A 27,949-nucleotide genomic window follows, 5' to 3' on the forward strand; every position below is an offset into this window, starting at 1 on the left:
CTCTTCAAAATATTACTCAAGGAAAAACTCAGGGATAGGGAGATGAAGTAGAATTACCCAAAGCAACATGGTAGGCTGACAGCGGGGCTAGGAATTGAAATCAAATATTCCAATTCCCAATCCACTGCACATATTTACCAGATGCTATTTCTACCCCACCATGGTTAACTGAAAGCACTGACAAAAGAGTTAAAACTAACGAGAGTAAAACAAATAAACGAAAAACCTCCCTAATTCCAATTCAAGAAGCTGCTCAGAAAGCCTTTGCATGAGTGAAGACATATCCCTTTCTATTCCAGAAATTTAACATGTGAGAATCCACTTTATCTTCAAAAGGAATAACTGCCAGATTCGATTTCACTTATAGTCTTGAAAATGCAGAATTCCTCTACTAAACTTAGTGGCATTAAACCACATATACTTAAACACAAGATCAACTGTTAGGCGGAGAGGTTTCACATGAGTATACACTATACCTACAGTACGGGCAGCAACACATGGAGCACAGAAAGAATTGCCAAAACTCAGCATGTTTCCAAAACTACTAGAGAAAGAATTAAAGGATTTGGCATGGTTGGGAAAGTGTCCTCAAAGGAAAAAAAAAAAAAGGAAGTCACTGTTTTAAGCTGCAGAAAGTGTACTGAAGGTGAGTTATATTTTATTTCATTAAAATATATTTTAAAAACATACTGTGTAAAAGAATTAGGATTCTCAATAATTTATTATTTACATTAGCAAATTCTGTTTGACTGTTATTCTATAGATAGAAATGAAAAGTCTGCAGAAGGGAGTTGTATCAACTTCTCCAGGACCAAGCACGCCCCTTTACCAAGAAACAAGTCCAAAATGCATTCCTTCTCATTTCGATCCCTTCAAATTCATGTTGGCAAACAGATCGCAAAAAGCTCAATGAAAGGTCACATTGGCGAGTGTTGAGCACTCACAGTGAGAGCCGGGATTTTGGAGCGCTCCGCAAGAGAGAGGCCCCAAGGAGATTTTAACGTTGCGCTACCCAGTAGTCAAGAGGCTGCAGGGTCCAATCCCTCTCTTGCTCCCACTGTCCTACCTCCACTGAAATCCACGGCATTACATGACAACGAGGCCTGCACCCAGCCCCGCAGGCAGATCTCAGAAAGCTAGACAGACTCCTTGAGCCAGGCCGGCAGTGGAGAGAGTAGTTTTTCCTACCACTGTAGACACACTGTAGCTTATCATTCTTTTTCAGTCCAAACACAACATAAATCTCATTGTCTTCCTCCCCATCCTCTGGGGAGAAATATGCATAGGGAATTATCCCTCTGATATAAACAACTGTAAGCACCATTCACGTTTGCTGGTCCACATGAAAAAAAATCATATCCAAGTGCCTGCCATAGCCTTGAGCCTTCTTAGGCTTGGCAGCTCAGCTTTCCCATCAGCTTTCCAGACCTCTGAAATCATACGGGTACCCGAACATCATACACAGTCCATTGCAATGCCAGCTGCTGTCTGCTTTACTATTCCAGGAAAGAGCCTCTTCAGTGATTATATAAAACCCGTGATTAAAAGAAGTAAAGCGGTCAGCTCATGTGTTCTGTTTCCTGGAGGCACTCAATGGTATTTCTGACATCTTGTGTAAGGCTCCGGTAGCTGAGCAAAAAGTGACCCGCAAGACCTCCGTTAAGCAACAGCAGAGGGAACTGACAAAATTCAGCTGGTTTGCTCACCTTCTTGCTTACGTAGCATAAAAAGTGTGGTCACGCCATCTGGGGAAGTTTCTGATGGTATCCTAAAAGAGGAAGCCTCAATTTGCACTGCAAGCCAAGGAGCATGGGTGACAGCGTACCGCAGCACAAGTTTCCGATGGCTGCGTCGGAGTGGCAATTCCCACGGACATAGTAGAGATTTCCTTGAGCCCCAAGATGCCTCTGCTGCCTTGCTTTCATGGAAAACGAGTGTTGTCAACAGCGAAGCAGTTACGTCCTTACAAGATGTCTCCATAACACACAACGGAGGGCCAGACTGCAAAACCAGCTTTGTGGCCTACCTGCTGCAACTTCTCCGCTGTTGGTCTTGCCCGCACCGCCTTATTCACAGAGATGCAATGCCAGAGATAGCAGAGCCTATGGACGAAGAGGTTGGCCGGATGCTGGCTGACTGCATTACTGAGCAGCCTCAGTCCAGAATATCAGTCTCAAATGGGACCAGGTGGTAGTATGTCAAATTGGTGACATAAGCTGTTGGATCATCACTGTCTTCTAGTTCTGAGGTAAAGTCACTAACACTTTCAAACCTAAGGAGAAATAAATAAATAAAAAAAACCACCAAAAGGCATTAGGTCATTAATGTTCATTTAGAAAATCAAAGTCAAAGGTATTGGAAGAAAAGTACTGAGGGAGAGGGAGAAGGCTAGGTTATCTAAAGACTGACCCCTGGAAATTTTGAGAAAAGACATTTGTGAGGGGACTGCTTGGAAAAAGGGCTGCAGGAAAGAATGCTTCTGCTGATACTTCAAGTTAAGTTCTGAGTAAATGTAATATGTGGACTTGCTTCACACCAGAGCAGTGTTGCAGTGGAAGTATTTCTAATGCTGGTTTGCAGGTTCAGCTTTGTGAAGCTCAGTTTGCAAGACAAAGATCTAGAGTCCCAACTCTTTTTCCAAAGCTTCAGTATCTCACTCCCTCCCTTGGCAGCCCGAAATTCGAATTCATACTAGAAGTTGTCAAGGAAGGTCCATGCAGATCAACTACGAATCATGAAGCTATAGTTTCTCTGACATCAGCCTACATATCGTTATGCTAGCATAACCTACTGGAGACACCAGCAATGGCATCTACTGTCAGTTTCATAAGCCAAGATTCCACACGTCCTAGAGAAAGTTGAGAAGTGATTGGAAACCATTGCTCTCCATGTTCTTAAATAAACAGAAAGCCTGTTTCTTTATAACCTATGGAAATGAATGGGCTGAAGATTTTGCTTTCAGTAAAACAGGATGGCTATTCCCTTTTAAAACTGTGCTAAAACACAGCTGCGCAGCATACTAGGAGAGCAAGTTCTTATCTCTTTAGATAGCAGTCTTCACTAAAAGGGACTTTTATGACTCCTCTCTAGTATGACACTGACTCTTCACAGCCCTTGTCATTATAATACCTGAACTTCATATCTCATGACAACTGGTTACCACATTGCATTTAAGATGAGCCGGATCAAAAACATTATTAATTTGATTTCAGGCCCCAGGGCTCCCCTCCTACTAACAAATGAATGATTTCCTGGGACACAGCCTTTCTTGTCAGGCAATTCTGAATACCTCTACAATGAGATTTATATGAGTCTAGAATAGCTTTCCACTGTGGTATTTGAAAATCTTCACAGAAAGTACTCAGAGCTGATCCCATCCACACCTCCTCCTCCCCACATCCATGTGTATATGAATAAACCATAGGCCAATGAGAACCATGGTGCAGGCAAGAAAATAATCTTGTTACCCCTGACTTTCAAAGCTACTAGTGAGGAAGGAAGGAAGCAGCAAGTGAGCTCTGGAAGGGTGAATCATGCAGCTGAGGACCACATCCTTCCATTTTGTTCTCACAGCATGTGGCAGCAACACGAAATGCCTCAGTTCCCACACAAAAGCGGAAAGGAAACTGCCTTTGTTTCCCATCTGAACTTGGACTCTCACCCTTTCACTTCACAGGTACCTTCTCTGGGTTTGGCTTTTGTATGAGGCCAAATGTCTAACACAAATAGGAAACAATGACTACAGTGTCCTTCCTCCAGAGCCTTGCTGTCCTCCCCATGGCACGAGATTTAGGTTTTGACAAGCAGAGAATATCCAAATATAAAGAGATTCCCAAATTTAGTTTCACTTGTTTTGGTATTTTCCTTCCCGCTTCCTAACTCCTGTGTTACAACCTGAACTTTTGCAAGGATTACCCACTACCTCACGTCTGCTCTCAACCAGAAGGCATCAACTTGTTAAAACCTACACTTTCCTCAGTTACACACATTCCCGTTCCAAGGAGGCTTGAATTTCTGCAGTAAGAAAACATTTTACTTCTTCCCAGATAGCCTAGCAGTTAAAGGCAGTCATTGCAGGCCAAGAATTAAACCTCATCTCAGTTCAAGCAAGGGACTTGAAGAACTGTCAGGTTTCTTTTTCTCACACTCTCTCTTTAATATTTTGAAAGAACTTGCATTCATTCTGATAGAATGAGAAAAAGATTAAATAGAAACTGAAAAATTGCACAAGATGGAAAAAGAAATCCTAACCTAGCTCTGGCTACAGGACGTGTCTCTAACACCTTTTTAGGCTGGCATACTTCAGCTTTCTGAATAGCAGATAAACAGATGAAGCTTTAAAATAATTTGGTTTAAAACTGCATCTCACCTACACATGAACTAGTTAGACTCCTTCAGTTAAGTGAGGCAACTGCAGACATCCCTCTAACCTCACCATAGACAGCCCTAAGAGTTAGGTATTTCAGAGGAGCCGAAGAAGAGTGGTAGGGTAAACAAACAGATAAATCTCCCACTCCCATCTCTCCCCAAAACTTTCTTTAGAAGCATCACGGGTTATTGGATAGCATGGTCTATACATCCTGCAATGTTTGGACACAGCTCTGTCTTTTCCACACTCCCTACCTGGTCCTTCTCATCTCTTTTTTAACTATGAGGACCACAACGTTTTTTGAGCAGAAACTCATGGATTTTCTCCTGCGGTGCTGTTGCTATGCTCTTTACTTACAATGAAACAGAAATGAAACTGAACTTTGAATGTTTATTACCCTCATTCCTCTACTCATAGAATCACAGAATCATAGAATAGTTTGGGTTGGAAGGGACCTCTAAAGGTCATCTAGTCCAACCCCCTGCCGTGGGCAGGGACATCTTCAACTACATCAGGTTGCTCAGAGCCCCGTCCAGCCTGACCTTGAATGTTTCCAGGGATGGGGCATCCGCCACCTCTCTGGGCAACCTGTGCCAGTGCTTCACCACCCTCAGCGTAAAAAATTTCTCCCTTATATCTAGTCTAAATCTACCCCCCTCTAGTTTAAAGCCATTCCCCCTTGTCCTGTCACAACAGGCCCTGCTAAAAAGTTTGCCGCCCTCTTCTTTACTCCCTCCAGGCTGTTTGCTTGCCTGCATGTGTGGGAACATATGCAGAAGGGATTTGACTTAGTATCTTGCAAACATTTCACAGATCACGTTGTGCTGTCTTACAGACTGCTAGCGATCCAGAAACAACAGATTATGAAATACCAGTGGGGCAGACAGAACGAAGAAAGCAGAAAAGGAGTCAAGAAGGCTATTCAGATTCTGCTTTCCTTCTCATGTCAACTGTATAAAACTAGATTATTACAACTGGAAGGCCCCACAGGTTTTGTGGTTCTTCAGCCTCACTGATAGGGTACTACAAGCAGCATGTGAGGTACAAAGCAGTGGCATTCACATGCTGTGGTTACACAGAAAGCTTTCCTTGCTGCCAAAAATGAAGTGTGGGCACAGAAGTCTGCAAAGCACAGCTCTAGAGTGCTCATGCAAAACCAAACCTAATAAACCAGGACTGTTTACTACAGCTAGCAGCTGTATAGGACACCCAACAGTCAAAATACTTTTGTGCTGTTACCAATAGGTCTTTTCCCCAAAATAAACTCTGCAAACTACTATGGACATGCAGATTCCTAAATGCCCAAACTGCTGCCCTTGCTATTTTTTTCCCCAAAGTACCTTGACAGACACACTGTCCTTCACAAGGGCCTGCTTCTTGTGCTGTAAGACAACCTTCTTTATCATTTTAACCTCTGTTAATGCATTAGAGTTGCTGCTCACATTCACCAGGAAGAAGAGGGAATCAAGGTACATAGAAGCTAATGGCTTGGACAGATGTATGCTTCGCTAGGTAAAAAACTGTCTGGATGGCTGGGCCCAAACAGTTGTGGTGAATGGAGTTAAACCCAGTTGGTGTCCGGTCACAAGTGGTGTTCCCCAGGGCTCAGTATTGGGGCCAGTTCTGCTCAATATCTTTATCAATGATCTGGATGAGGGGATCGAGTGCACCCTCAGTAAGTTTGCAGATGACACCAAGTTGGGCAGGAGTGTTGATCTGCTCGAGGGTAGGAAGGCTCTGCAGAGGGACCTGGACAGGCTGGATCGATGGGCCCAGGCCAACTGTATGAGATTCAACAAGGCCAAGTGCCGGGTCCTGCACTTCGGCCACAACAACCCCATGCAGCGCTACAGGCTTGGGGAAGAGTGGCTGGAAAGCTGCCCAGCAGAAAAGGACCTGGGGGTGTTGGTCGACAGCCGGCTGCACATGAGCCGGCAGTGTGCCCAGGCGGCCAAGAAGGCCAATGGCATCCTGGCCTGTATCAGAAATAGTGTGGCCAGCAGGAGTAGGGAAGTGATCGTGCCCCTGTACTCGGCACTGGTGAGGCCGCACCTCGAATACTGTGTTCAGTTTTGGGCCCCTCACTACAAGAAGGACGTTGAGGTGCTGGAGCGTGTCCAGAGAAGGGCAACGAGGCTGGTGAGGGGTCTGGAGAACAAGTCTTATGAGGAGCAGCTGAGGGAACTGGGGTTGTTTAGCCTGGAGAAAAGGAGGCTGAGGGGAGACCTCATCGCTCTCTACAACTACCTGAAAGGAGGTTGTAGCGAGGTGGGTGTCAGTCTCTTCTCCCAGGTAACAAGTGATAGGATGAGAGGAAATGGCCTCAAGTTGCACCAGGGGAGGTTTAGATTGGACGTGAGGAAAAATTTCTTCACCAAAAGGGTTGTCAAACATTGGAACAGGCTTCCCAGGGAAGTGGTTGAGTCACCATCCCTGGAGGTATTTAAAAGACCTGTAGATGTGGCACTTAGGGACATGGTTTAGTGGTGGACTTGGCAGTGTTAGGTTTACTTGATGTTGGGTTGGACTCAATGATCTTAAGGGTCTTTTCCAACCTAAATGATTCCATGATGCTTCTCATTAACTCACAGGAGGAACCCCAGTGTAAACATGGTGTGAGACAACAGCCCAGTTCCTCTCATCACCTTATGTACAAGCAGTACCTGAACAAATCTCTTCCCATCTAAGACTAAAAAGCACAGGGGAAGCATTTTCTTTTCCTGTCAAGAGTAGAATTTCATTTTCCTGGAAAAGTTCTGTATCTAACTTCACCACCTCTGTGCTGCTTTTGCATCGCCACCCGTGAAAGTCTCTCCCGTGGACTGCAAGATGCTTGTGACAATGGTAGCACCATCCTGAAAATGCACATCTAGTACTGGAGTGAGTTTGCCAAAAAGGCAGCATGTCCAATGCCACAGCCTCTGCTGCTGGCCTAAAAGACAGAAGTGCAAACAGCCCTGGCAGGGGAAGGCACCTCTGTAACAAAACCAAAGCATAAGTTCGAGTGTGTTTATTTACCACCTTTCCTTTCAAAAGGACTGCAGAGTACTCCAAGAACCATGCATAAAAGGACTATTTATGCCACGTGGATGCTGAGCACACTGGGTTCACCACATTTTGCAACAGTATGGTGTACTGCCAAGTAAAATTAGAGAGAAAATGAAGGAAGCAGAAAGCAACTACTTCAGAACAACAGAGTAAGGAACTCCAACTTGCAAAAATGCTATAGTTTCTTTTGCAACAAGTATGAGACTTTTCAGCTGATGGATCACTGGGTAGGTAGCACTGCAGGCTACAGCAGCTTACCAGTGCAGCGGGACCTTGGGGAATGAATGCTACCTGCTGAAGCTGCAAGTGCTTCTCTCCAAAAAATACAGGTTTACTTTGCAAAATATCTGATTCAAGTACATCAGCAGCCAAAACCCAAAAGTCATACAGAGTTTAATGTTGCTGGAAGGAAAAAGTTCCCATCTGAGGATATACAAGTCCACAAGGAATTAACTCTGATTTCAGAATAGAAAACACCAGTCCCGTAAATCCAATTTCAGAGAGACCAAAAAGGAACTGCATAGGATTTTGAAAGATTTTAAAGCTTCCTTTCTGGGCTACTAATCTGCATTTAAAGCAACAGTATAGAAAACTTCTGCTTTTAAAAAAAGCTCAATTTTTACACAACAGCTGTGCTACACAAGTGCCATTATCTCCTAGCCATTACCTCTCAGCTATAAAATACAGCTACAGGATGGGCAAATTTAGGGCACCATGTAAAACAGACATCTGAAATTTATTAGCTTCTTGATTCTTGATTTAACTTCCTTCAGGGAAGTTAAAATACAAGTGCCCAAAGCCAGGCTGTTATCCTAGATTTATTTCTTCCACCACAGTTTCTGGGAAACCATGCCTACCATACAGTTTTTATCATATTAGCATTTTCTGGTCTTAATAGTCTCTGACTTCAATGGGATGACAGCTAGATGATGGCAGTTTCTTATCCCAGACCAGTAAGTTTTGCTTGGGCTGCAGCACGTTTTTAAAATCAAAACTAGATTTTAATTTTTTTTAATCAAAATTTTTTTAAGTAATCAAAATAAGGCAGGAAAAGTCTTTCTTTGGTAATTTGCTCGTATAATTTGTCACTCTCAGTACTAAAGAGTGATCCACTATGAACTATGACAACTTTAATTTCCAGACATTGGCGTTACAGAATTACCTCCAGCATGTCGCTTCAGCCTCATTAATACAAGCTTATAAGCTTAAATGCTGTTAGCAAGGTCAAGGTTCAAAACACTAAGTGATAAGTTAATAGAAAGACTTCAAGAAATTACACTGGAGCCAGAGATACACTCCAGCCCCTGACAAAATCTTGTCAAGCTCTAAACCTTTCGACAGACTGGCAATGACCACATTTCAAATGTGGCAAGACAGAGCGCTGCATTCAAAGATAAAGCCTCCATAAGGCTTTTAGTATTCTGTTTCCATCATTTTGACTGCTCTAATGAGAAAGTAGGTCAATGTTTCTCATTAAAAATATTTAAATGCTGCACTACCTGAAGCTCATTGAAATATCAATCACCTGCTATGACAGAAATCTGTAGGAGCAGATTTCCATCAATACCCGTCTGTCAATACAGTCACTAACTTAAGACCTACATGAAAGCCCTCCTGGTTACAGGTCTCTGACCTCACAATACCTACATGCATTGGGAGGCAGAATTTACAAATAAGACTAGTCTAACTTCCCTCTCCCCTAATGAAATGCACATGCTTCACCAAGTCCCAGCATGCCGCAGGATCTGAGCAGCTGCTGAGCTTCCTTCGATTACGTTCAGGGGTGTGTTCCCCTCCTCCAAGGGTGGTGTTTTGCTTCCCAAATAAAGCATACCCTTCGTAGTAGGATATTCCATTTGTAAGGATGTTTGAGATTCCAAATTTGGGCTCAAACCACCTCTCATCACAATCATGAGAGAAAGAAAAAACTCCTCTATTCTCACCTGGCAGGACTCCTATGATAACCACAGCTTTTTTTCATACATAGAGGAGTGGGCTCCTTGGGGTCAATCATTCTCACCAACAGCCATTTTATCCATTTTAATAGAAAGAGCTGTAAAGCGTTAGCAGTCAGGCCCAGTAATCTTTAACCAGTCAGAATGACAGCTGTACAAGTGTTGGTCCTAGACAGAGGATAACATTTTGCTAGGGGGGTGGGAAAGCTACAGTCTACCCGAAGCTGACAGCATTACTCATGCACAAACCTCACTTACAAGTGTTCTGCTGAATCTACATCCAGGTGCTTCTCTTTTCCGTTGGGTATACTGTGGTCAATGACTATTGTTTCAGTGTTGGCTAAACAAAATCCATTTGATCGCATGATTTCTGTTGGGAGAAGAAAGAAAACAAGATGAAAATCAAAAAAAAAAGCTGGAAAACAACGCATATCATATGTAGTTGACATGGTTATGAACTGAGATGTGTGTGTGACATTGAAAATCTGCACATGAAAGCAGGAATGAAGAGTTGGTTTCATAGCTTCTTACATCTGCAAACTGCCAGTGCTTAAGCAATTTTATTAATGTAATCAATTCATGACACAGAGCATTTGAAGCAAGGCCCTGAGGCATTTCAGCCCTGTTATTGCCAGTGGCAAAATTCCCATCACCCTTAGCAGAATGGCAGCCCATCCATATATTGCAACCTACCACTACCAAAACATAATTGTATTTTTCCTAGACAGTCCCAGGCTTAAGCCAGTTAAGCAAAAATCAAAAAGACAGGAAAAAGGAAATAAAAAGTGACCTTCCAAGTTAATACAACCGCCATCTTTAAGTCATGTAAAGCAGTACCATCTTCTACATTGCCTTCAACTCTGCTTATTTGTTTCTCACTGTGTAAGAAACCTCCAATCCAGAATAGCTAAAATTTACACCTAATTCCACTGACTTGCTACCATGGGGAGAGTTTATAATTAAAGAATAGTATTTGATGTGAATAAGAAGTTAATCCACATCTGTGCTACATGGAAAGGAAAACTAGGCAAGTCACAAGGATTTCTTTCAGTCACACAATCTTAGATGACGCTAGGGACACCACAAAATGAACATACCTCTCTATAAATCAGCACTGACTTAAGTGGGATGACTCATGATCTGCCTCAAGGTATGAGGACCCTGTGTTACAGCCTTTCATTATGAGCACAAACAAAAGGAAATTAGTCCGTGGCAGAAAATATTGTAGGCACACAACATATGTACAGGGAACCCCTAAGACCTTGCCTCAAACAGACCAATTTCAACTATACAGTTCAAGTAATGAGCAGGAGAGGAAAAAGAAGAGAGGTAATTTTTTTAAGTGTACATTTACATGTTCCTACATTAAGGTAAAGCTAGAACTTGCTTCCCTATTTTTCTTGAGAAAGTAATCTTTGTCTGTATTTTATTGCGACTCACTTTAGCAGAATATGTTTAGGGTGGTAAAAAAACCACTGAATCCCAGTAGAATCATACTTCAGTCATGACTCATCTTGAACCAACATCGTACTGCAGTATAAGATTTATACCATAAATTCAAATTCAGCTTTCATCTAAGAGGGCGGCCCTTTCCGTCTTCCCCATCACCTACCACTCTGAACAGGACCATGTGAGGGATAGTTTGCTTTTTCAGAGAATACAAAACATTTTTGCCTGCTTTTCTAAGTCTGCAAGCCATGTAGAAAGCTGCACTATGACTAACATGAATACCACAGTGTTTTCCTAGTGTCCTTGACATGACCTAAGAGTTACAGCATTTCATTGCTGTGTGAACTGCTTTAGATGTTAACATTTGCTGCCATCTACTGACAACGCCACCAGACATGGAAACCATTTCCAGTGTGCGACATTCAGATGAGGCAAATATTAATTATCATCAAATTTCCGCCTATGTTCTTAAATTCTTTGTAATGATTACTTAAATGATAAAACTAATTACCACAAGATGTTTTTGGATGGCTCCGCAGGTAGGAAAATCTTCCTCCAATTAATTAGGTATGACTTGTCTCTACCAAAATTGATTTAGAATTAAAATAAAACATGTTATTATTCAGCTAACGTGGTTTCCACAGCTCCTCTACATACAGGCTGGCAGGAGGGTTCCCTTTGCTGCTAGCCTCTGTCCATCAGCCAGGCACCCTTACTCTGAATTTAGGTTCATCTTGACCGTCTTCTCTCTGGTGTACCCACCACGTGACAGATTCAGTCATGCACACACAGAGTATGTGTGCCCCAAGGGGGTACACACCCTCACAAAAATTATATGAAACCCTTCCAAACAGCAAAAAGCCCCAAGTTAGAGCAACACTGCAGTTTCTAACCAATGCAATTCCAAATACGTTTATCGATATTTGCCTGTTTGCAAAAAGAACAAGGTATCGCTGACAGAAGCCACCCTTTGAAACATTTTTACAGCATATAGTTTGGGGATCCTTCATTTCATAATGGGCAGGTGCTAGGACCCACTTTGCAGCTCCGGTCTCACAGACTAGCAACATATTTCAGACAAAACCAGTGAATATGCTCTCAAGGGTCAGTGCTGAGAACACGTCCTGGCGTTCAGGCGCAAAGTGAGTAACCACGTTCAGCCCTTGGAAGATGACTAATGTCAGGAACATACACATGAGGAATTTTACCTGAGGTTTCCACACCGACTCCAGACATCATCCAAACCTCCCTAGCCACAGATGGGGCGTGAGACACACATGTTGGCTCCTATCTCTCACTCCCAGAAAGCCAGACCTACGTCACCCCACTTTGCAGTAGGGCCCCGGGGGCTCTTCTTTACAATTCCCGTGCTGCACTGCAGCCTGGGCTCGGAGGGCCCTACAAGAAGGGACCAGCCCAGATGGGCTGGCAAGACCACGCTTCTCACTGAGGCTCTGTATTACACAGTACACTTCTAAAGAGTTATTGGTGGGCTCGTAAACCATTTACCATTTAATTAAAAGAGTATTTATTTAACAGAGGACCAGTTCGCTTAGAAACAGCGCTCAGGATCAATTACAAAAAGTCTACCCTGTGTATAAGATCGATCCTTAAGACACACTGTTTACACCTTTAGCATGTTGACACGCTGACTGGCCATTAACCGATATACTGTTAGTACCTAAGAAAACTGATACCAGTTTCATGCTAAACACTTCATGCACCTTGGAGTACTATGTAGTATTTAACTTTATTTCACTCTCTGAAATAAACTCTTCTGGTGACACAAAACAAGCAGTTGCCATGAGGCTCAAACAAAATGTTTCAGTATAGAAATACAAAACCAGGCACACCAAAAGTTCAGAAACCTTTTAACAACGGTCAGTTGAAGATGAAAGGGGAAAGGTGGAAAGAATAGGCAAGGATAAGAGTAATATTGCTCTCCATTCTACCCACCAGCAACCTGTGGTTTAGAAACTTCCTATGTCTCCACTCGTGACAGTTCTCAATGTACTTTTCCTCCACTTGCTTGCCTAATTCCTTTTTGAAGTAATTTATGCTTTTAGTTCCACCATATCCTATGACAATGAGTTCCACTCCGTAACTGTGCACCGTATGGAAACAAAACAATATTATAACCTTTCTTTTGTTTGTTTAAAGCCTGTTGTCTGTCAACATTATTGGATAACCTATAGTTCTTGTTTCATGAGAAGTACAGGGTAATTGACCCACTCCTATTCACAACTTTGTAGACTTCCATCATATCCCCTGTCATCTGTCATCTCTTCTCAAAGTTGAAGTGTCCTTCTTTATTTAACCTTTTCCTTAGAGAAGCTGTTCAACAATTTGAATCCTTGTCCTTTATTTGTATGCTTTTAAATTCTATTATATCCTTTCTGAGATGGAGAGACCAGAATTGCGCATACTGTATTCAAGATGGCGTGCTGCTCCTTTCTTCTGTTCTCCCCTCCTTTCCTAATAATATCTAATATTCTCACTGCTGGTTTTGCTCACTGCTTGGCACTGAGCTTACATTTTCACAGAACTGTATCAATAGCCTCAAAATCTCCTTCCTAAGTGGTAACAACACTATCCTATGTGACGATAGTGAGGACTGCATTTTCCTTACCTCCACTTCTTTGCATTTATCAGCCTTCAGTTTCATCTGCCACTTTACTGCCTGAATGCATGTTGCCTATTATGTCAAGGCTAATTATATGTTTTATATTATAAAGCAGACTGTGGAGAACTCTCTTTTGAATTGCTGGTGGAGAAAGAATAGGAGGAACAGCAAATAAAGTCATTTTCATTTTGTAATTCTTGTGTCAAATGTAGGAAGCTAACAACTCTTACCTGATATTTTAACTGGACTTTGAAAGCTTGGCTGAATCTTATGGACATTGTCATTTTTTAGAACTTGGTCCAAAGGAGATCTCTCAAAGAACGTGAGGACGACTTCAGATCTTGAATACTTAAAAAGAGAAAAAGAAACAGACATCCGTTTTCACTTTGTCTCTCTTCTCCCTTTCCACCCCTTCATAGTACAACAGAAAGACTTATTACAAGCAGGAGCCTGGAGACGTCATTACACGGTTCTGGCACTCAGCACTTCTCCAAGATGCTCAATAAATTGCTGCTTCTTTTAGAGTTTGGCAAAGCCCATCACTTTCTAATCTGCATGAGAGTGCGTGTCACCATCAAGGAGGAGTCAAGCTGGGCTAAATGTGGAACTTGGCTTACTCACCTTCCAGGGCATGTTTATAATAGTCTTCAGAAGCTTTTCCACTTCATTAAGTCTGGCTTCTATATCATGGGCTTCTTTTATTGTGATGAGCCCTAGAAACAAAGTAAACAATGTGAGCATAGACAAAAGCACATGTTCATGTGCACACACACTTCAGCAGCCAGAAGCAGCCGCTCAAGAAGATGTGGAATGACCTCAGATATCATGCCTCCCAGAAATGTCTTTTAACCCACACTGATGATAAAGCGTGTATCGTAAACTGAGGTGGGTGTAGTTACAAGAAGAGTTGCAAGCCTGACACAAATTCAGCTGTTTATGATCATATTTAGGAGTTGCAAGACGAGCAGAAGTAGAACCACCTACTCCCTCACCCACAGTTTCACTACACAGCATTTCCAGCAGTGATAATCAGCCTGTCTTCTGCTTCCAAGAACCATGATTCATCCTCTTTTCTGTCAATAAAAAGCAAAAGAAAACCCAAGAAAACCAAAAACCACAACCCACAGATAAGAGGAAAAGACTAAACACAAGCTAAACAAGAGACTCTGAGAGCAGTCTTGTATTTCTCTGAATGTAAGCCCCAGTGAGCGGGCCAAGGAAGATTTCTCAGTATCATGTTCTTCAAGTGCAAAACAACTTTTTGGTTGTTTTTTTTTTTCAATCACTGAATTATCACAGTGCTGCAGAAGGGATTAGAATGGAAATTTTGCTGTCCAGTGTCCAGAATGATGCATTACAATGCTTCTAATTTTGAATTGCTCAATATGGGGATCTTCAACTGTAATACCGTATTTCATATGTATAACCTGCAGGACATCTGTAACTTCTCTCTCCTCTAGCAGACTCAGGGAAATATAGCACAAGTTATGTGCACATATAGGGAATATGAGGAGAAGCAAACCCCAAAAATCTTGCACCCCTCTAGCAGCCCTTTTATTTCTGATCTTTGTAACCTACTTTTTTCTAACCCAATCATCATTTCACCTCTACATTTGGGCAGCTTTTCCAAGGAACAGAATACACGCATGAAAATGAAATACCTAAGAGACTATTAAATTTAACAAGCTTCACTGGTAAAAAAAAGAATACAAAAAGCTGGAGCAGAAAAAGACCCAATAAATCAAAACCACCAAAACTAAAAATCTGCAAAGCAGCGTGTGAGAAACCACTTCAATACACTAAAATTGTGTTAAACTCTAAGTGCATCTCCATCTCCCTATTCAAAAGGCAAACATACAGAAAGAGCCATCAAACATGCAACAGTGTGAGGACAACATCCACAGTTTCAGTCTGCATCAACCCTTGCTGTTTGTTACCAACGAGATATGATCCCACACAAACCTTCCAGACAAAAGTGTGACTTTGAAGCTGTCGGCTCTCCTCCAATTACAGCTCTAAATAAAACCGAGATTGTCCCCGGAGCAACCAGGTTTACTTGATGGGTGTCCCACAAAAGTCGTCTGGTTACATAAGCCTTTCTATTGCTCGACAGTCCCTCATTTTGCCTGGTTTTGTTGGCATCGCCACCACCTCACCCCGGTACAGCTCGCTCCCTCTTATGACAGCAGAGGGGAGCATACCAGCAGGCATATAAGGAAGGCAGCGGCGTATCCTGCTTTGACTGCCGTACACTACAATCGGGTAGTTTTGCATGGAAATTCTCTGAAAGGCTGTAAACGCAAATTAACGCCTCTGCATGGGTCCACAGACTGCATATTAGGTGGGTTGTGCTTGACGTTACAGACCTGAATTGCAGACCAGCACCCTTCATCTTCCTAACTACTGGGTGTGAGAAGGCCTGGGTGGATCTGCTTCACCCCTCCACAAATATGTTCCCCTCCCACATCTGAATGAAGTTCAAACCTTTCAAAAAAAGTGTTTTCATCTTCCCTAAAAAGAAGCTGTCAATGGCCCCACGGCTCAGACACCCACCTATGACGTTAGAAACATGCTGTCGCCCTGCCGTAGCCCACATCAGAGAAAACAGAGCTAGCCACCCCGGTGCCAGCTACCGTGGGGTGCCTCCACTTCTCCTGCTGGTCTTGCTCCAGTCCGCATAAATACTGACACGGCCAGAGCAGAGACTGCCTGACTGCAGCTACCACCTTCCAGGCAAACACCTGATCGCTGACCCACGCGGGATTCGGCATTCGACTGCTCTCTCTCAAATCCGCCCTTGACCTCAGACCCTTTTCCAAATAAGCATTTACTGTTGAAACTAGTATTTTACCAGGAAGAGGGATACTCTCAAACAAATGAAGATATTCAGACTGGGGAGGGGGGAGGGGAAAAAAAAAGAGAGGGGGGGGAAAAAGAGGGGGGGGAAGGGGGGGGAAGGGAGGAAAAGGGAGGAAAAGGGAGGAAAAGGGAGGAAAAGGGAGGAAAAGGGAGGAAAAGGGAGGAAAAAAACACCTCACCAACAACACTGAGCATTTGTCCTCTGAGCCAAGCAGAATTTTCTCTCATTAGTAATCAGGGAAAGCATCTGCAGGTCCACACGGCCTTTTTATGCTTCAGCAAGAGAAGTCAGACAAGGCCGTCAGCCTGTCGCACTGTCACAGATCACCCAGTAGGAGGTTTTACAGCTTCTTGCATTCACCAGGAATTTCCAGCCCTGGTATATTCCTCCTTCCAGCTCTTGGAAAGGCACCAGCCATGCAAACCCACACTCCCACTTGGAAACTGGCACAGACAACTTGTAACATCTGACACAATAAAAACTGTTCCTTACTGAAGCTTTTAGTAATATCAAAACCAAAAGGCAGACGGCGTAGGAAGGAGAGTAAGTGATACATCTGCCTGGGCAGCTTCCTATATACGTGCTTAATGATTACAGATGCACAGCTTTGGGGTGTAAAGCTGCTGACCTTACATGAATTCCCTGTACAGGGAATTCAGTTTGGCTGGGCTAAAACCTTCTTTTTCATATGTCTACAGTCCAAATACACAGAAACCACTTGACTGGCTATATATATATTGAACCCTGTAATTTCTTCTGCAATAGTCACAAAGTTTGTAAGGCCCTCATTTATCTTAATTCTACAAGTCTGTTTTTAAGAGTTAACAGATGCCCTCGTGGTTTTCAGTTAGTCGTAGCCTACAATCCCACAACCCGAGGGATTGCTCACAACCCCACAGCCACGCTACCCGGAGCAAGGCACTGCCTGCCCAAGCAGCCAAGAGGAGCGGAGGCCCCAGTCCTTCCTTTCGCTCCCTTTCAGCATTCGCTAACTGGCTGCTGCCATCAACCATAGTACATACGTGCATGAGGAATACTGATTTCACGAGGTGAAATCAGTTGGCAACACTGGTGGCAACACTGGTTTAAGGTGCTTGCACCCACCCTTGCAACTCATTTCCTCTCCCACACCGCAACACAGGGCTGCCTCCGCTTTGCCAGCACAATTAGGTGAGCAGCGGGGAATACCTCAAACAGCTCTTGTCAAAGGCTTCACCTCAGGAAACCCCAGCCTCAGCAGAAGCAGCAAGACACTGCAGGTTGGGATGCCCGATTCAAACACCTTTCTCACCCAGGCACTACATATTCATGCAAGTAGCCCGACTAAGCTTGAGCAGGAATCAGGACTTGTGTAAAGAAGAGCCACAGAACTGCACCTGAGTTTTCTGTCTCTATTCTTCACTTTGTCGGGGTTTCTCCTCTGCCTGCCAGCTTTACCCTGTTCGGAAGCTTTGACGAGGCAGAGAAGAAGAAAAATAAAAAAGCCAGACACTGGTGTAGGATCTCCAGATGCTGGAAACACCTGGACAAACAGACACGAGGCACATGCCAGCTGACTCTGCAGACAGACCCCAGAACCTCTAAAATTCATTAACCCTGACACCAATGCACCACAAGCTGGATGCACCTGGAGTGCACAGGACTCACTGGCCACGTATGCAGCATCCGTACAGCAGGTACAACATGTCCTGAGGCTGTCGTCTCTCTGCCCACGGACCATAAATATGTACCTATTTTTCCATCTGGGGCTTTTAGACCCCAAGAACCCTTATTCAGACAGTTTGCTATAAAATAAAAATAAGACACCAATAAAGCAACCGGCAGCCTGGAACCAGTTGCGCTTTCTTCCACTTGTTCAGTCATGCAACAGAGCTGAGATCAGAGCTGGGAAATCTCTTCGTGAGGTCATGGTGAAAGGCTGTTCTCATGCCTTTTCCTCTGCCCTGGTCCCTGTCTGACCGCTAATGGAAAACATGCGCAAACTCCTCCCAGGAAAATTTTGCTCTCTGTCTTGTTACCCGTACTGTGCTTGGACAATCAGCTATCACTTCAAGGGATTTAAATGCCATAAACACCTATGTTTATAGGGCTTGAGGTAAACTGGAGTCCCACTGGCTCCTTTTTTACCACAAATCATATTGCCAAATACCACAAACCTCTAAGATTTCTTCACCCTGTGCATAAGGGAGCCCACACACTGGGTGACAGGAGGGACAATACAGGCACACCGCCTAACCCAGGGTGGCAGGATATTTGCTCTTAGCAGGGTTCTGCTGTACGCACAACCCCCATAGTCAGCAACCTCGTTTTAAGAAAGGAGGGGGCAATCCCTTTGACATCTTCTCTGCCCCTTTCCTGACCAAAAGCCCCAAGCAGAGTCCTTAAGACTGGATGAAAAGTATTCGCCCGCAGTTTGAGACCACGTGTACATCGCAACTTTACGCATAGCAACACGTTTCTGGAAAAAACACGGCACAAACAGCACGAGAGGCCTGCAGCATCCTTCCTGCTCTGGGACCCTGGTGCTGGAGCAGCTGCAGGAGGCTGAGAGCGCCGGCCAGCAGCTGCGTACCTGGCACGCTGGCTCACGGTGTGGGAGAGGGGCCCAGAGCTGCAACAAGCAGGAAACGAGCTCAGCAGAGGAGGAGGACGAACTGGGAGCCAATTCCTGATGTCAACATGAAAGCCTTGGTAGGCCTGTCCTATTACTGCCACGTGAGCCACCAAATCTGCAACTAATGACATTTTGACAACCGCAGATAATGTGCTGCATGCTTCTACCAAATGAAGCGGGACAGGAATCACAGCATGTGCTCCATGGCTCGTAATGAAATCACAGTGCAGTCCTGATGGTTGGTGTCCACGATGAGCACGTTGTCTCAACAATCCTCTGGTGCCTTCCAAGGAAGAGTAAGTTCATGCCTAAGTGAAGTATGTCTCATATGCCATCTCTCAATGATGATACACAGAAGTCTGTTTTTCTGGAGATGTGTTGCCACTATGTATACATGATCTCAAACTGTAGGCAAACCCTATTTCTCCAGTCTGAAGGACTCCACTTCAGGATCGTGTCAGGAGAGGAACAAAGAGTGTCCAAGAGATCTCCTACTTCCTCAAAATCAGTTCAATATGTATAGGAGGCTGAGCAAGAGCAGAAGCCAAGGTGTACTTTCTGAAGATGTGTGCAAGATGGAATGGTGATACTCCTAAATGCTGTGTATTTTAGTATGTACATGAAGATTAAAATATTGCATTGAGCCCTCCTCACCTAATCCTCTCTCCATCCCCTGTGAGAAGACTGCAGAGTAGATATCAAAGTGGAAAAAGGAGTAGCAAATAAATCAAGGGAGAAATCTTAATGTGTTCTGCTAACCCACAATGCAAGAAAGATTTAAGGCTTATAGATTCAGATCTTGAGCCCATCCTTATCTCTTTGCACAAGCCCATGAGCAGCAGTTAGGGATTTCAAATCTTTAGGGAAGACACATAAGCTGTCTTGCACAGGAGACTGCTACTCTGCTCTCTCTCCTGACCAGACTGCATGGCTTCAACAGGAGATATGCTCTTTTTCCCCAGTTACAGTATTCATTAACACTGCAGTGCTCAATCTTTTTTATCTTGTACTCTCATTCCTCCTTCTTTCCCTCAGATATATTCTAACCCACGTGCACACACACACAATTCAGGATGCAGATGGAGCAATAGCAGGAAGGTCCCAGCCACGAGAGGAGGTATACAAAATCACAGAATAATGGCCAGTGGAAGAGATTTCAGGCAGTCATTTGGTTCATCCAAAGAAGGACCAAGTCCAAAGTCAGATCAGGCTGCTGATCTGTCATGTCACCATGTCAAGGTGACTTCTGAATTTCCCTGAGGACTGATATTCCACAGAATCATGCAGGGACTGAAGCTACCCAGCTGGGATGTGGACCAGGGCTGAAAGGTGGCAATTCAGCCCAATGATTTCTGCTGTTTTGCTCCTTTGCACTGTTTCCCATTTCCTCCCTCTGCTGAGCTGGGCTCTTCCCAATACCACTTCAGCTGGCATCTTTCCCTGCTTCGTGGCCACGATGCCTCTCCCCTCCCCAGCAGCTGCCCTGGTAGCATCCCTCCTCCCTGCAGACACATGTTCCCTGAACCTCACTGCCTGGGAACTATGGCATTAGCCGTCTTAGACTGGACTCTGAGGAGGCCAAAACAGCTCCCACTTACAGCAGCCTCCTCTCTGATGGAGGAGAATAGGATAAAAGGTTGTTAGAAGGACAAAGGAATACTCAGTGGTATGTAAAGACAGGAAATTCAAAAAAACAGGAAATTCAAAAAAACAGCAGATGGGAAAGCTTGTTTCACACAACTTTTCTTCAATAACTGCAGAAATAACACCACAGGAATCCCTTAAGTCCAAAGGCTTGATAAGATCCAGAGAAGGGCAGATAATTACAGGCAATCAGGGATATCAGATCTCCAATTACTAGAGACCAGGACTGTCACTTTTCTGTTCTCTGACGGTTATTTATGCTATCTTCTGCAGCATCTGGTTCTCATCATTAGGGACAGGATCTCTGAGCTAGCTACAGCACTGGTCTGACTTAGTCTGGCAGCTCTGGCAACTCCTCTTTGATGCCTCTTGCCTAATTCTATGACACCCCTCTCTTGGGGCAGACACACTTGCCCCCTCCCTTCCTGGGGAAATTCATCCATCTCATATGACAAGAGTCACTACAGTCTCTAAAGCCTTTACAAAGGGTTTACTATTTATGCAAGATCACTGATAAGATCCGTCTTGGTGGCATTACTCAGGGAGCAGCTAAAAGGATACGATGGAGTTGAAAAGAAGGGTGCAGGGAGGTGGATTTTTGAAATTTGTTACGTGTCATGCTGCCCTTCTTAAACTTGATGTTGAGGAACAAAACAGGGACAGGTTTTTTTAAGAGGTGTAAGTACACAAAGTGCATGTAAGTCACTCCATACTTTTAGAAGTCCCACTAGGTAGCAACGAGCATATTGAAGATACTGAGAGAAATCTGTTAGATGCAGAAAGAGAGAGAGCTTTCAAAACCCTGCCCACACTGCGCACACCTAGCTCTAACACAGGCCATTTAATCTTTTGCAGTTCATACGCAAGAGATGTAAAAATATGGACAGAGCAAAGTCCTATCCAAAGAACTGTCCAACTGAAATCCCCCAGAGCAGGGGTTGTGACTGTGACCACCTGAGGACTGGCACACCTGAATACCCGTGCAAAGCACAAGGAGGCAAGTTAAAAGTGGAAAAGTCCAGACCCTCCAGCAGATGGGTTTTCCACACACGTATTATTAGTTATGGGATCTCCCAGGATCTCTGGAGGGGAGACGGCACCTCCTGGTGACAGCACTCAGCAGACAGGCTTTCCCCGCAGAGCTCCCTGTCTTGATGCCTGATGAGCCACAAGAAACAAAAAGATGTCAAAGAAGCACAAGATAAAAGCGAACAAAGCAGTCAAAGCCTGATGAAAAATGCAAGATCCTACAACCATTTTTTGCGCTGGTTTCTTATCAGGTGAGAACCGTTGTGAAAAAACAACCTCATTTCCATTTCTTTCCACCAAAAGCCTCTCAGACACATTGCCTCATCCACCACAAAAAGGCAACTTGTGCTTAGCTTTATAATGATACAGCCAGCTTCATTTATCTCCATCATTACTGATGAACCATGAAATTCAGCTAATAAAAAACAAACCCAGAAGCCCCAAACTTAATTTTGGTTATACAGCGCTGCTAGAGCCTGATAACCAAGAGCTGCATCCTTTGTCTGCCAGACAGAAGCTCTGAGCAAGCTCCACTAATGAACTGTTGACAATGCCAACAATGAAAAGAGCACAATAGGTGCAGTGTATTTATCTGTATTGTCACAGCACCGAAACAGCTGCTGTCTGTGGAAACCGCTATGCTGCTTCTGTAGAGCTCCCTCTTCTCATAAATCACACTCCCAGATGGTCTTGTAAACAACACCACCACTATAATGCAGCATATAGAAAACTGTAAGTTATGAATGCGACATTTGCAAGCAAACATAATGCTCCTGGGCCGGCTCTTCAGGAACTGCCTTCTGCTTTGTGCGAGTCCTTCCAATGGCAGCCCTGGAGGAGCTTCCCATGTGCTTCCTGGTGCACAGCCACTCAGACACAGAAAACAGCCGGTCATCTGCTTCCCACATGAGGCAACCACGTCGGAGGGCAGGCACAAGCCTCAGAGCTAGAGCTCAGCATTAGTCGTCTGGGAAGGACTGCTCAGGGTCTGCTGCAGGTGAAGTGACTACCTCTACACTATGAGGCAAGCTACAGATGCAAAGTTTCTATAGGATATCTCCACCACTACTGGAGAACTTCTATGGATGGACAGAGGTTGAGCGCCAGCAAGGCAGAAGGCAACAGAAAAGTCCTGGAGAGCCACAGATAACCACGGATGGCAGCAAGCTGGTGAGGGAAACCTGGAGGCAAAGAAAGGGAACAGAAAGCGGCTCAGGGAAATCAACTTGGAGAAGCAGAGAGAAAATAACAGAAAGGACAGCGAGGGGAAAAAAGGCCATGACAGAGCAGAATGAGTCAGAGGAGGCATGGAAAGAAGGAGGGGGGAGGAAAATGAGCACTTTGGGAAGAGAGGGCCCATCTAGCAAAATAAAAATCTATAAGATTGAAGAGAGCTTCTGACTTGACAGCTCAGAGTATCAGAGCAGGACCAGGCACTACACGTAGGCACAATATGAACAGCGATATTGGAAGAGCATCTGAGCCTCTGTTCTGATGACAAAGGCAACAAAACAGTGGCAGAGGAGGATTGCCAGAAAACACCCTGCCACTCCAAGGGCAAAACAAATCCCAACTTTGAAAGGCTGCTGACGCGCTCTTCTGGCTTCCTGGTCCAGCACTTACTGGGCTGACCCTGCCCACACTGAAGTCAGAGGCAGGTGTCTGACTGCTGACTGCGCTGCAGCTGGATCAAGTTCTAAGATAAATCTTAGATGAGAACCCCTCAGAAGTAACATTTAGAGAAAATAGGAGGGGGAAAAAAGAGTACTTTTCCAGATTTATACTTCACTTCCAGTGTCTATTGGGTCTGTTGCAACTATTTCTAAATCATCAATTTTAAGTCGGCTTCTAAGTCCATCGTGCTGCCTTTCTCATGAAGACTGATTTAAACACAAAAGTTGGTTTTTTTGCATATAGAAACACAGTTTAGTAACATTAGGCTGTGTTCTAGCTCTGCTAAGAGTGAACTAGCCTGTGTTTTTCTGTGGTCCTCTTTTGTGCATAAGCCTAGAGCAAGGGATGGGCACATTTCAGACACAAATAAATACTAGGAAGTTACTGGTAACATCACAGTGAATCATATTTAGTCACCCTGCAGGTATGCACATATCTAACCTTGTTTACCAGCGTATTAGCAAGATGCCTTGTGTTGTTGAACGTCCTTGGCCCTTAGCATGATAGTACACTCCAGATGCAGGGAGTGCACTTTGCCACATGTTCTTATTAGTTATCAAAGACAAGACCAGATTGTGTGAATGCCATACTCCCCCCCGGGACCTCCCCTCTTCTCATATCAAAGAAAGGGTAAGATGAACAGCCACTGCAGAAAACTGTACCTCCCATCCTCTCCTCTGCAATCTCAAAGCACGCAGCAGCCCCGAGAAATATGGAGAGGGAGCATTGTGGAAGTCAGTCCAAGGGGATGAGGGGTGGAGACAGGAAAGGAGAGGGTGGTTTGCTGTTGCTGAGCAAGAGAAAGAGCACAGTCCTGCTCAGTATGAGCTGTTTGCTGAAACCAGCAATAATGGTAACAACCAACTCTTTCTAATATTGCTGACTTTTAAAAAAAAAATCTTCTTTTAAAAAGTTAATAACATCAAATAGCTCAAGCTTTCACTCCTCAACCATATCCCTAAAATGTAACGTACTGCAGCTTGACTGAGCTGTAGGATAATGCTAGTCCTTTTAATGCTCCTTAGGCAAATCTGTAGGGACTCTGGAGTCCTTCAATGCAATGCAAATTTAGTTTGCAACATTTTACCACTTCCTCCAGATAAAAGGCACAGGTAATACTCACTTTCTTTCAGAAAGCCCAAGATAAACACACACACATATACAAACTCACATACATATGCATATACATTTGTATGTATATAAAAATACTCACACACAAACGTAGATGACTGAATGCTAACACACACACAAGTGTGCTTTTGTCAGGTGTTTTGGTTGGGTGAAGTATCTTGAGCTTCACCGTAGGCAGCAGGACGTCTGCTTTGAAACAGGACATTAAGAAACCATGCTTACCCCATGAGTTTTGTAAAGACCGGACATGCCCCATGCAATCTCTTCTTACATCCAAAGCTTTGCATCAGCGCCACTTAGTTGAATGAGATTTTTATGTTTCAACTTTGTGAAGTTATACAAGGCTGTGGCCAGTCACTTTAAAATGCTGGTATGATGAAGTGTTCTCTATGCAGAGAAGCACACTCTGCAAAGTAATTTTCTTCAGAGCAGGAGCAGCGTAATTTTAAACAGAGTATTACTGAAATTGTGAAGCGCGCTGTGATTGCTTAGAAACTACTTCTGATTTTTATTCTGTCTCTGTTGCAAAGTTAACCCCCACCCCCTCACCAAGCTGAACAGATCATGATCTGCTTATATTTGGTTTCGATTTTTCAAATCCTGGACTGATGCTTTGCTCATTCCCAATTCTACTGAAGTCAGTACGCCTGTTCCTGAGATAAGGGTAAGTGAAGGTTGCTGGCTCCAGGTCTTAGGCAGGAATTGAGCGTTGCAGGCTGAGGATGCTTACTCTTTTCCCAGCTGTTCATGCACTAATGGTGTATGTTACCTGGGAGTGTCAAGTAGAGCCAGTGCAAGGGACTATAATCCCATCTGGTTCCAACTGCACAAACGATGCCTCAGAGAGATGTGAAAACAGTTTAATATTTTACAAAAGCTGTGGCAGGTCTTGAGACAGGAGAGGAACCACGCTCGCCTGAGAGAAGCGCTGAGGAATGAGAATGGCTTTAGGACTGCAGGGGCTCCTGTGCCTAAGCGATGAGGCAGGAGCACGCTGGGAGGGGCAGGAGGCCAGGACCAGCAAGGACCGAGTCTGCCTGCGGCCAGACCCAGCACACGCCCCAGCCCAGCTGCCAAGCTACTCTTCAGAGCCCCATAAAGCCAACAAGTACAAGGACTACCAGTGCCCTGGAAAGTCAAATTTTAGTCACAGTGACCCTGGCAGGTGCTGTGCCCTGCAGGCCACAGGCAGGCTCGCTCCAGACCTACCCAGCATCCTCAAAAGCCGGGGCCCAGGTGCCATATACACTTAAAGGCCATGTTATTTAGAATTTACTGCTGCTCAGCACTACTAAAAATCACGCTCACAGTACTTTAGGTAGGGCACCCGCAATGGATAATAAATTTTCGCAATATTTTAGATCCCTGATCAGCAACCTAATCGCATGAGACACTGTATAAGCACGCTATGCCAGGCACACAGCAGGGCTGGGGGAGGTTGGGGGGTAGGAATCTGCAGGAACAGAAGAAGAGGACTTCCCCATTCCCAGCCTGCACCCAAGTGGGGGGACACAGCCCCCCTCCGGCACCCACTGCCGGCAAGCATCTCCCACCCCGCACCCCGGAGCGGGCAGCAAGGGGATGGCGAGGCTGCCGCCAGCCCGGCAGCCCTGCGCCCATCCCCGCCGTCTGCAGAGGGCACTCGGGGCCTGCGAGTGGCGGCGGAGCTCCCCCGGCGCCGGCGGAGCCGAGCTGCCACCTCCCCGCAGCGGGAAGGGCAAAAGCCCAGCGCCCGGGGACACCCGTCGGGGGGCGGGCTGCGGCTCCCGCGACCGCGGCGGAAAGAAGATAAGGAGAGGGAAAGGTATGAGCATTTTTAAATGAGGCACAACCCCCCCACACCCCACCCCACCACCAGAGGTTAGGGATCTGGCAGGACAATAGGAAAAGACCTGTCTCACTTGAAGCACCCGTCCGAAAACACCCTTGGCGAGTCAGCGCGGGAGAGACCCGCTGGCGCTGCCTCCCCCGTCCGGGAACAGAGCCCGCTGTCACACAGGTAGGGCCCAGAAATAAGTCCGGTGGATTTACACCGGTACGCAGGGTGGAGAACCAGCCCCGAGAATGTCAAAACGCAGACCCTCTGCAAGGGGAGGGTCACACTAGCGAGGTGTGAGGCGAAGTGAGAGCGGGGGAGAACTTCCCCATCCTCTCACAGAGGAAAACATTCACAAAATACCAGCTTCTCCCTGCTCCTGTTCAATCAAATCGTTTATGCGGTTACTCAAACAACTGGGGAGACTGAAGTGCTACGCACACATCCGTTTTCAGATGAGGGGATGCTCTGCACCACTCTACACACTTGAAATATTTTAGAGCAAAACACGTAACTGTATCTAAAAAATACCCCAAACGTTAAACAAATTAAAACCAAACCCCAAGACAGCTTAATAGGTACATTCTGCTTCTGCACAGAGAGGCCTGAGCATGGGCGACATCCCCCGAGTTGGGTTAATCCACCTCAGAAACGAAAAGAGAAAACACGGCTCTAACCGCCGGTGCAATTCCCCTGTTTTGCAGAAGTTATGCGAGGAATTATGCCAGCTCCCAGAGTCGCTCCGTCCACTGGCAAGCGCCGCTGCCTCTTTTTTTTTCCCCCCTCTCCTTGTGGCAAACAACATACCAACATGCGGAGATTTTTCAGCTACAGCCCTTCTCCTGCCAACAAACCCCCCTAGCCCTCCCTCGGGAAACCTCGGGGAGGCCGGAGGCAGCGGGGAGGGGCAGCGCGAACAGGGACCCCTCTGCCCCCCCAGCCCAGCCCGGAGCCCCCCGTCCCCGCGGAGCTGGGGACAGCGGCGGGGCTGGGGTCTCCCTCCTGCGGGAGCCCGGAGCCCGCGGGGCTGCCCCCCCCCCCCCCCCGGGCTGCGGGGCAGCCCCTCACCCCACCGTATATTTACCAAAAAAATACAACAGAAATCAACAGCCCGGGAGGAGTTTCCGACCGCAAAACGCCCCCGCAGCTTTCCTGCCCCTCCGCCCCGTCCGGTCCCGCAGCGGCTCCGGCTCCTCATCCCCCGTCCCCCCGCCGGCTGGGACCGCCCGCCCGCCCGCCCCGCCACCGCCACCCCCGGGGAAGCGGCAGCGGCTGAAAGCCAGCCCGCCCGCCCGCCAGCCAAGAAGCGAGGGCCGGGCCCGCGGAGGCTGCTCAAACCTTGGAGCAAGGGGGAGCGGGACAGCTCGGGCCGGTCCTCGGGGAAGGAGTCGAGGAGCCGCTTGAAGAGGCGGCCGAGGTCGGAGTAGCTGCGATGCAGGTAGAGGATGTTGCGGTCCGACCACTCGGTGCGGATCTCGTAAAACTCCTCCTCGTCGCCCCGCCGGCTGATGATGAGCCGCCTGATCCCGTTCACCCAGCAGCCCCGCACGTACATGTTCACCAGCGAGGTGCCCTCAAACACGGCCGAGGCCATCCCGCCGCCGCCCGCGCATCCCCCGCCGCCGGCGGAGGGCGAAGCGCACCGCCCCGCGCCGCCGCGGCCAAGTTAAGAGGAGGAGGAGGAAGAGGAGGAGGAGGAGGAGGAAGAGAGAAGGGGGGTGCCACCCGCCGCACGGC

The 27,949-nt window shown here is 45.7% G+C and overlaps 1 protein-coding gene across 1 annotated transcript; it reads right to left on the minus strand.

Annotated features, from left to right (window-relative positions):
• Positions 1 to 636: 636 nt before the first annotated feature.
• Positions 637 to 27,949, minus strand: PXDC1 (PX domain containing 1). The gene is made up of 5 exons (XM_076330472.1): positions 27,551 to 27,949; positions 14,066 to 14,157; positions 13,675 to 13,792; positions 9,631 to 9,742; positions 637 to 2,272 (listed from the first exon to the last, which is right to left on the minus strand). Exons 1-5 carry the CDS (start codon positions 27,804 to 27,806, stop codon positions 2,155 to 2,157), a joined length of 696 nt encoding a protein of 231 aa, XP_076186587.1. The 5' UTR covers positions 27,807 to 27,949; the 3' UTR covers positions 637 to 2,154.

This window comes from Aptenodytes patagonicus, chromosome 2 (assembly GCF_965638725.1).
Source record: "Aptenodytes patagonicus chromosome 2, bAptPat1.pri.cur, whole genome shotgun sequence".
NCBI classification, from domain to species: domain Eukaryota; kingdom Metazoa; phylum Chordata; class Aves; order Sphenisciformes; family Spheniscidae; genus Aptenodytes; species Aptenodytes patagonicus.

Coding starts and splice junctions, on each gene's coding strand:
- PXDC1 (XM_076330472.1), bottom strand. CDS start 27,806: ATGGCCTCGGCCGTGTTTGAGGGCACCTCGCTGGTGAACATGTACGTG. Junction 13,793..14,065: donor TTATAAACATGCCCTGGAAG/GTGAGTAAGCCA, acceptor TCTCTTTTTAAG/TATTCAAGATCTGAAGTCGT. Junction 9,743..13,674: donor AAGTCCAGTTAAAATATCAG/GTAAGAGTTGTT, acceptor TTCTCCCAACAG/AAATCATGCGATCAAATGGA.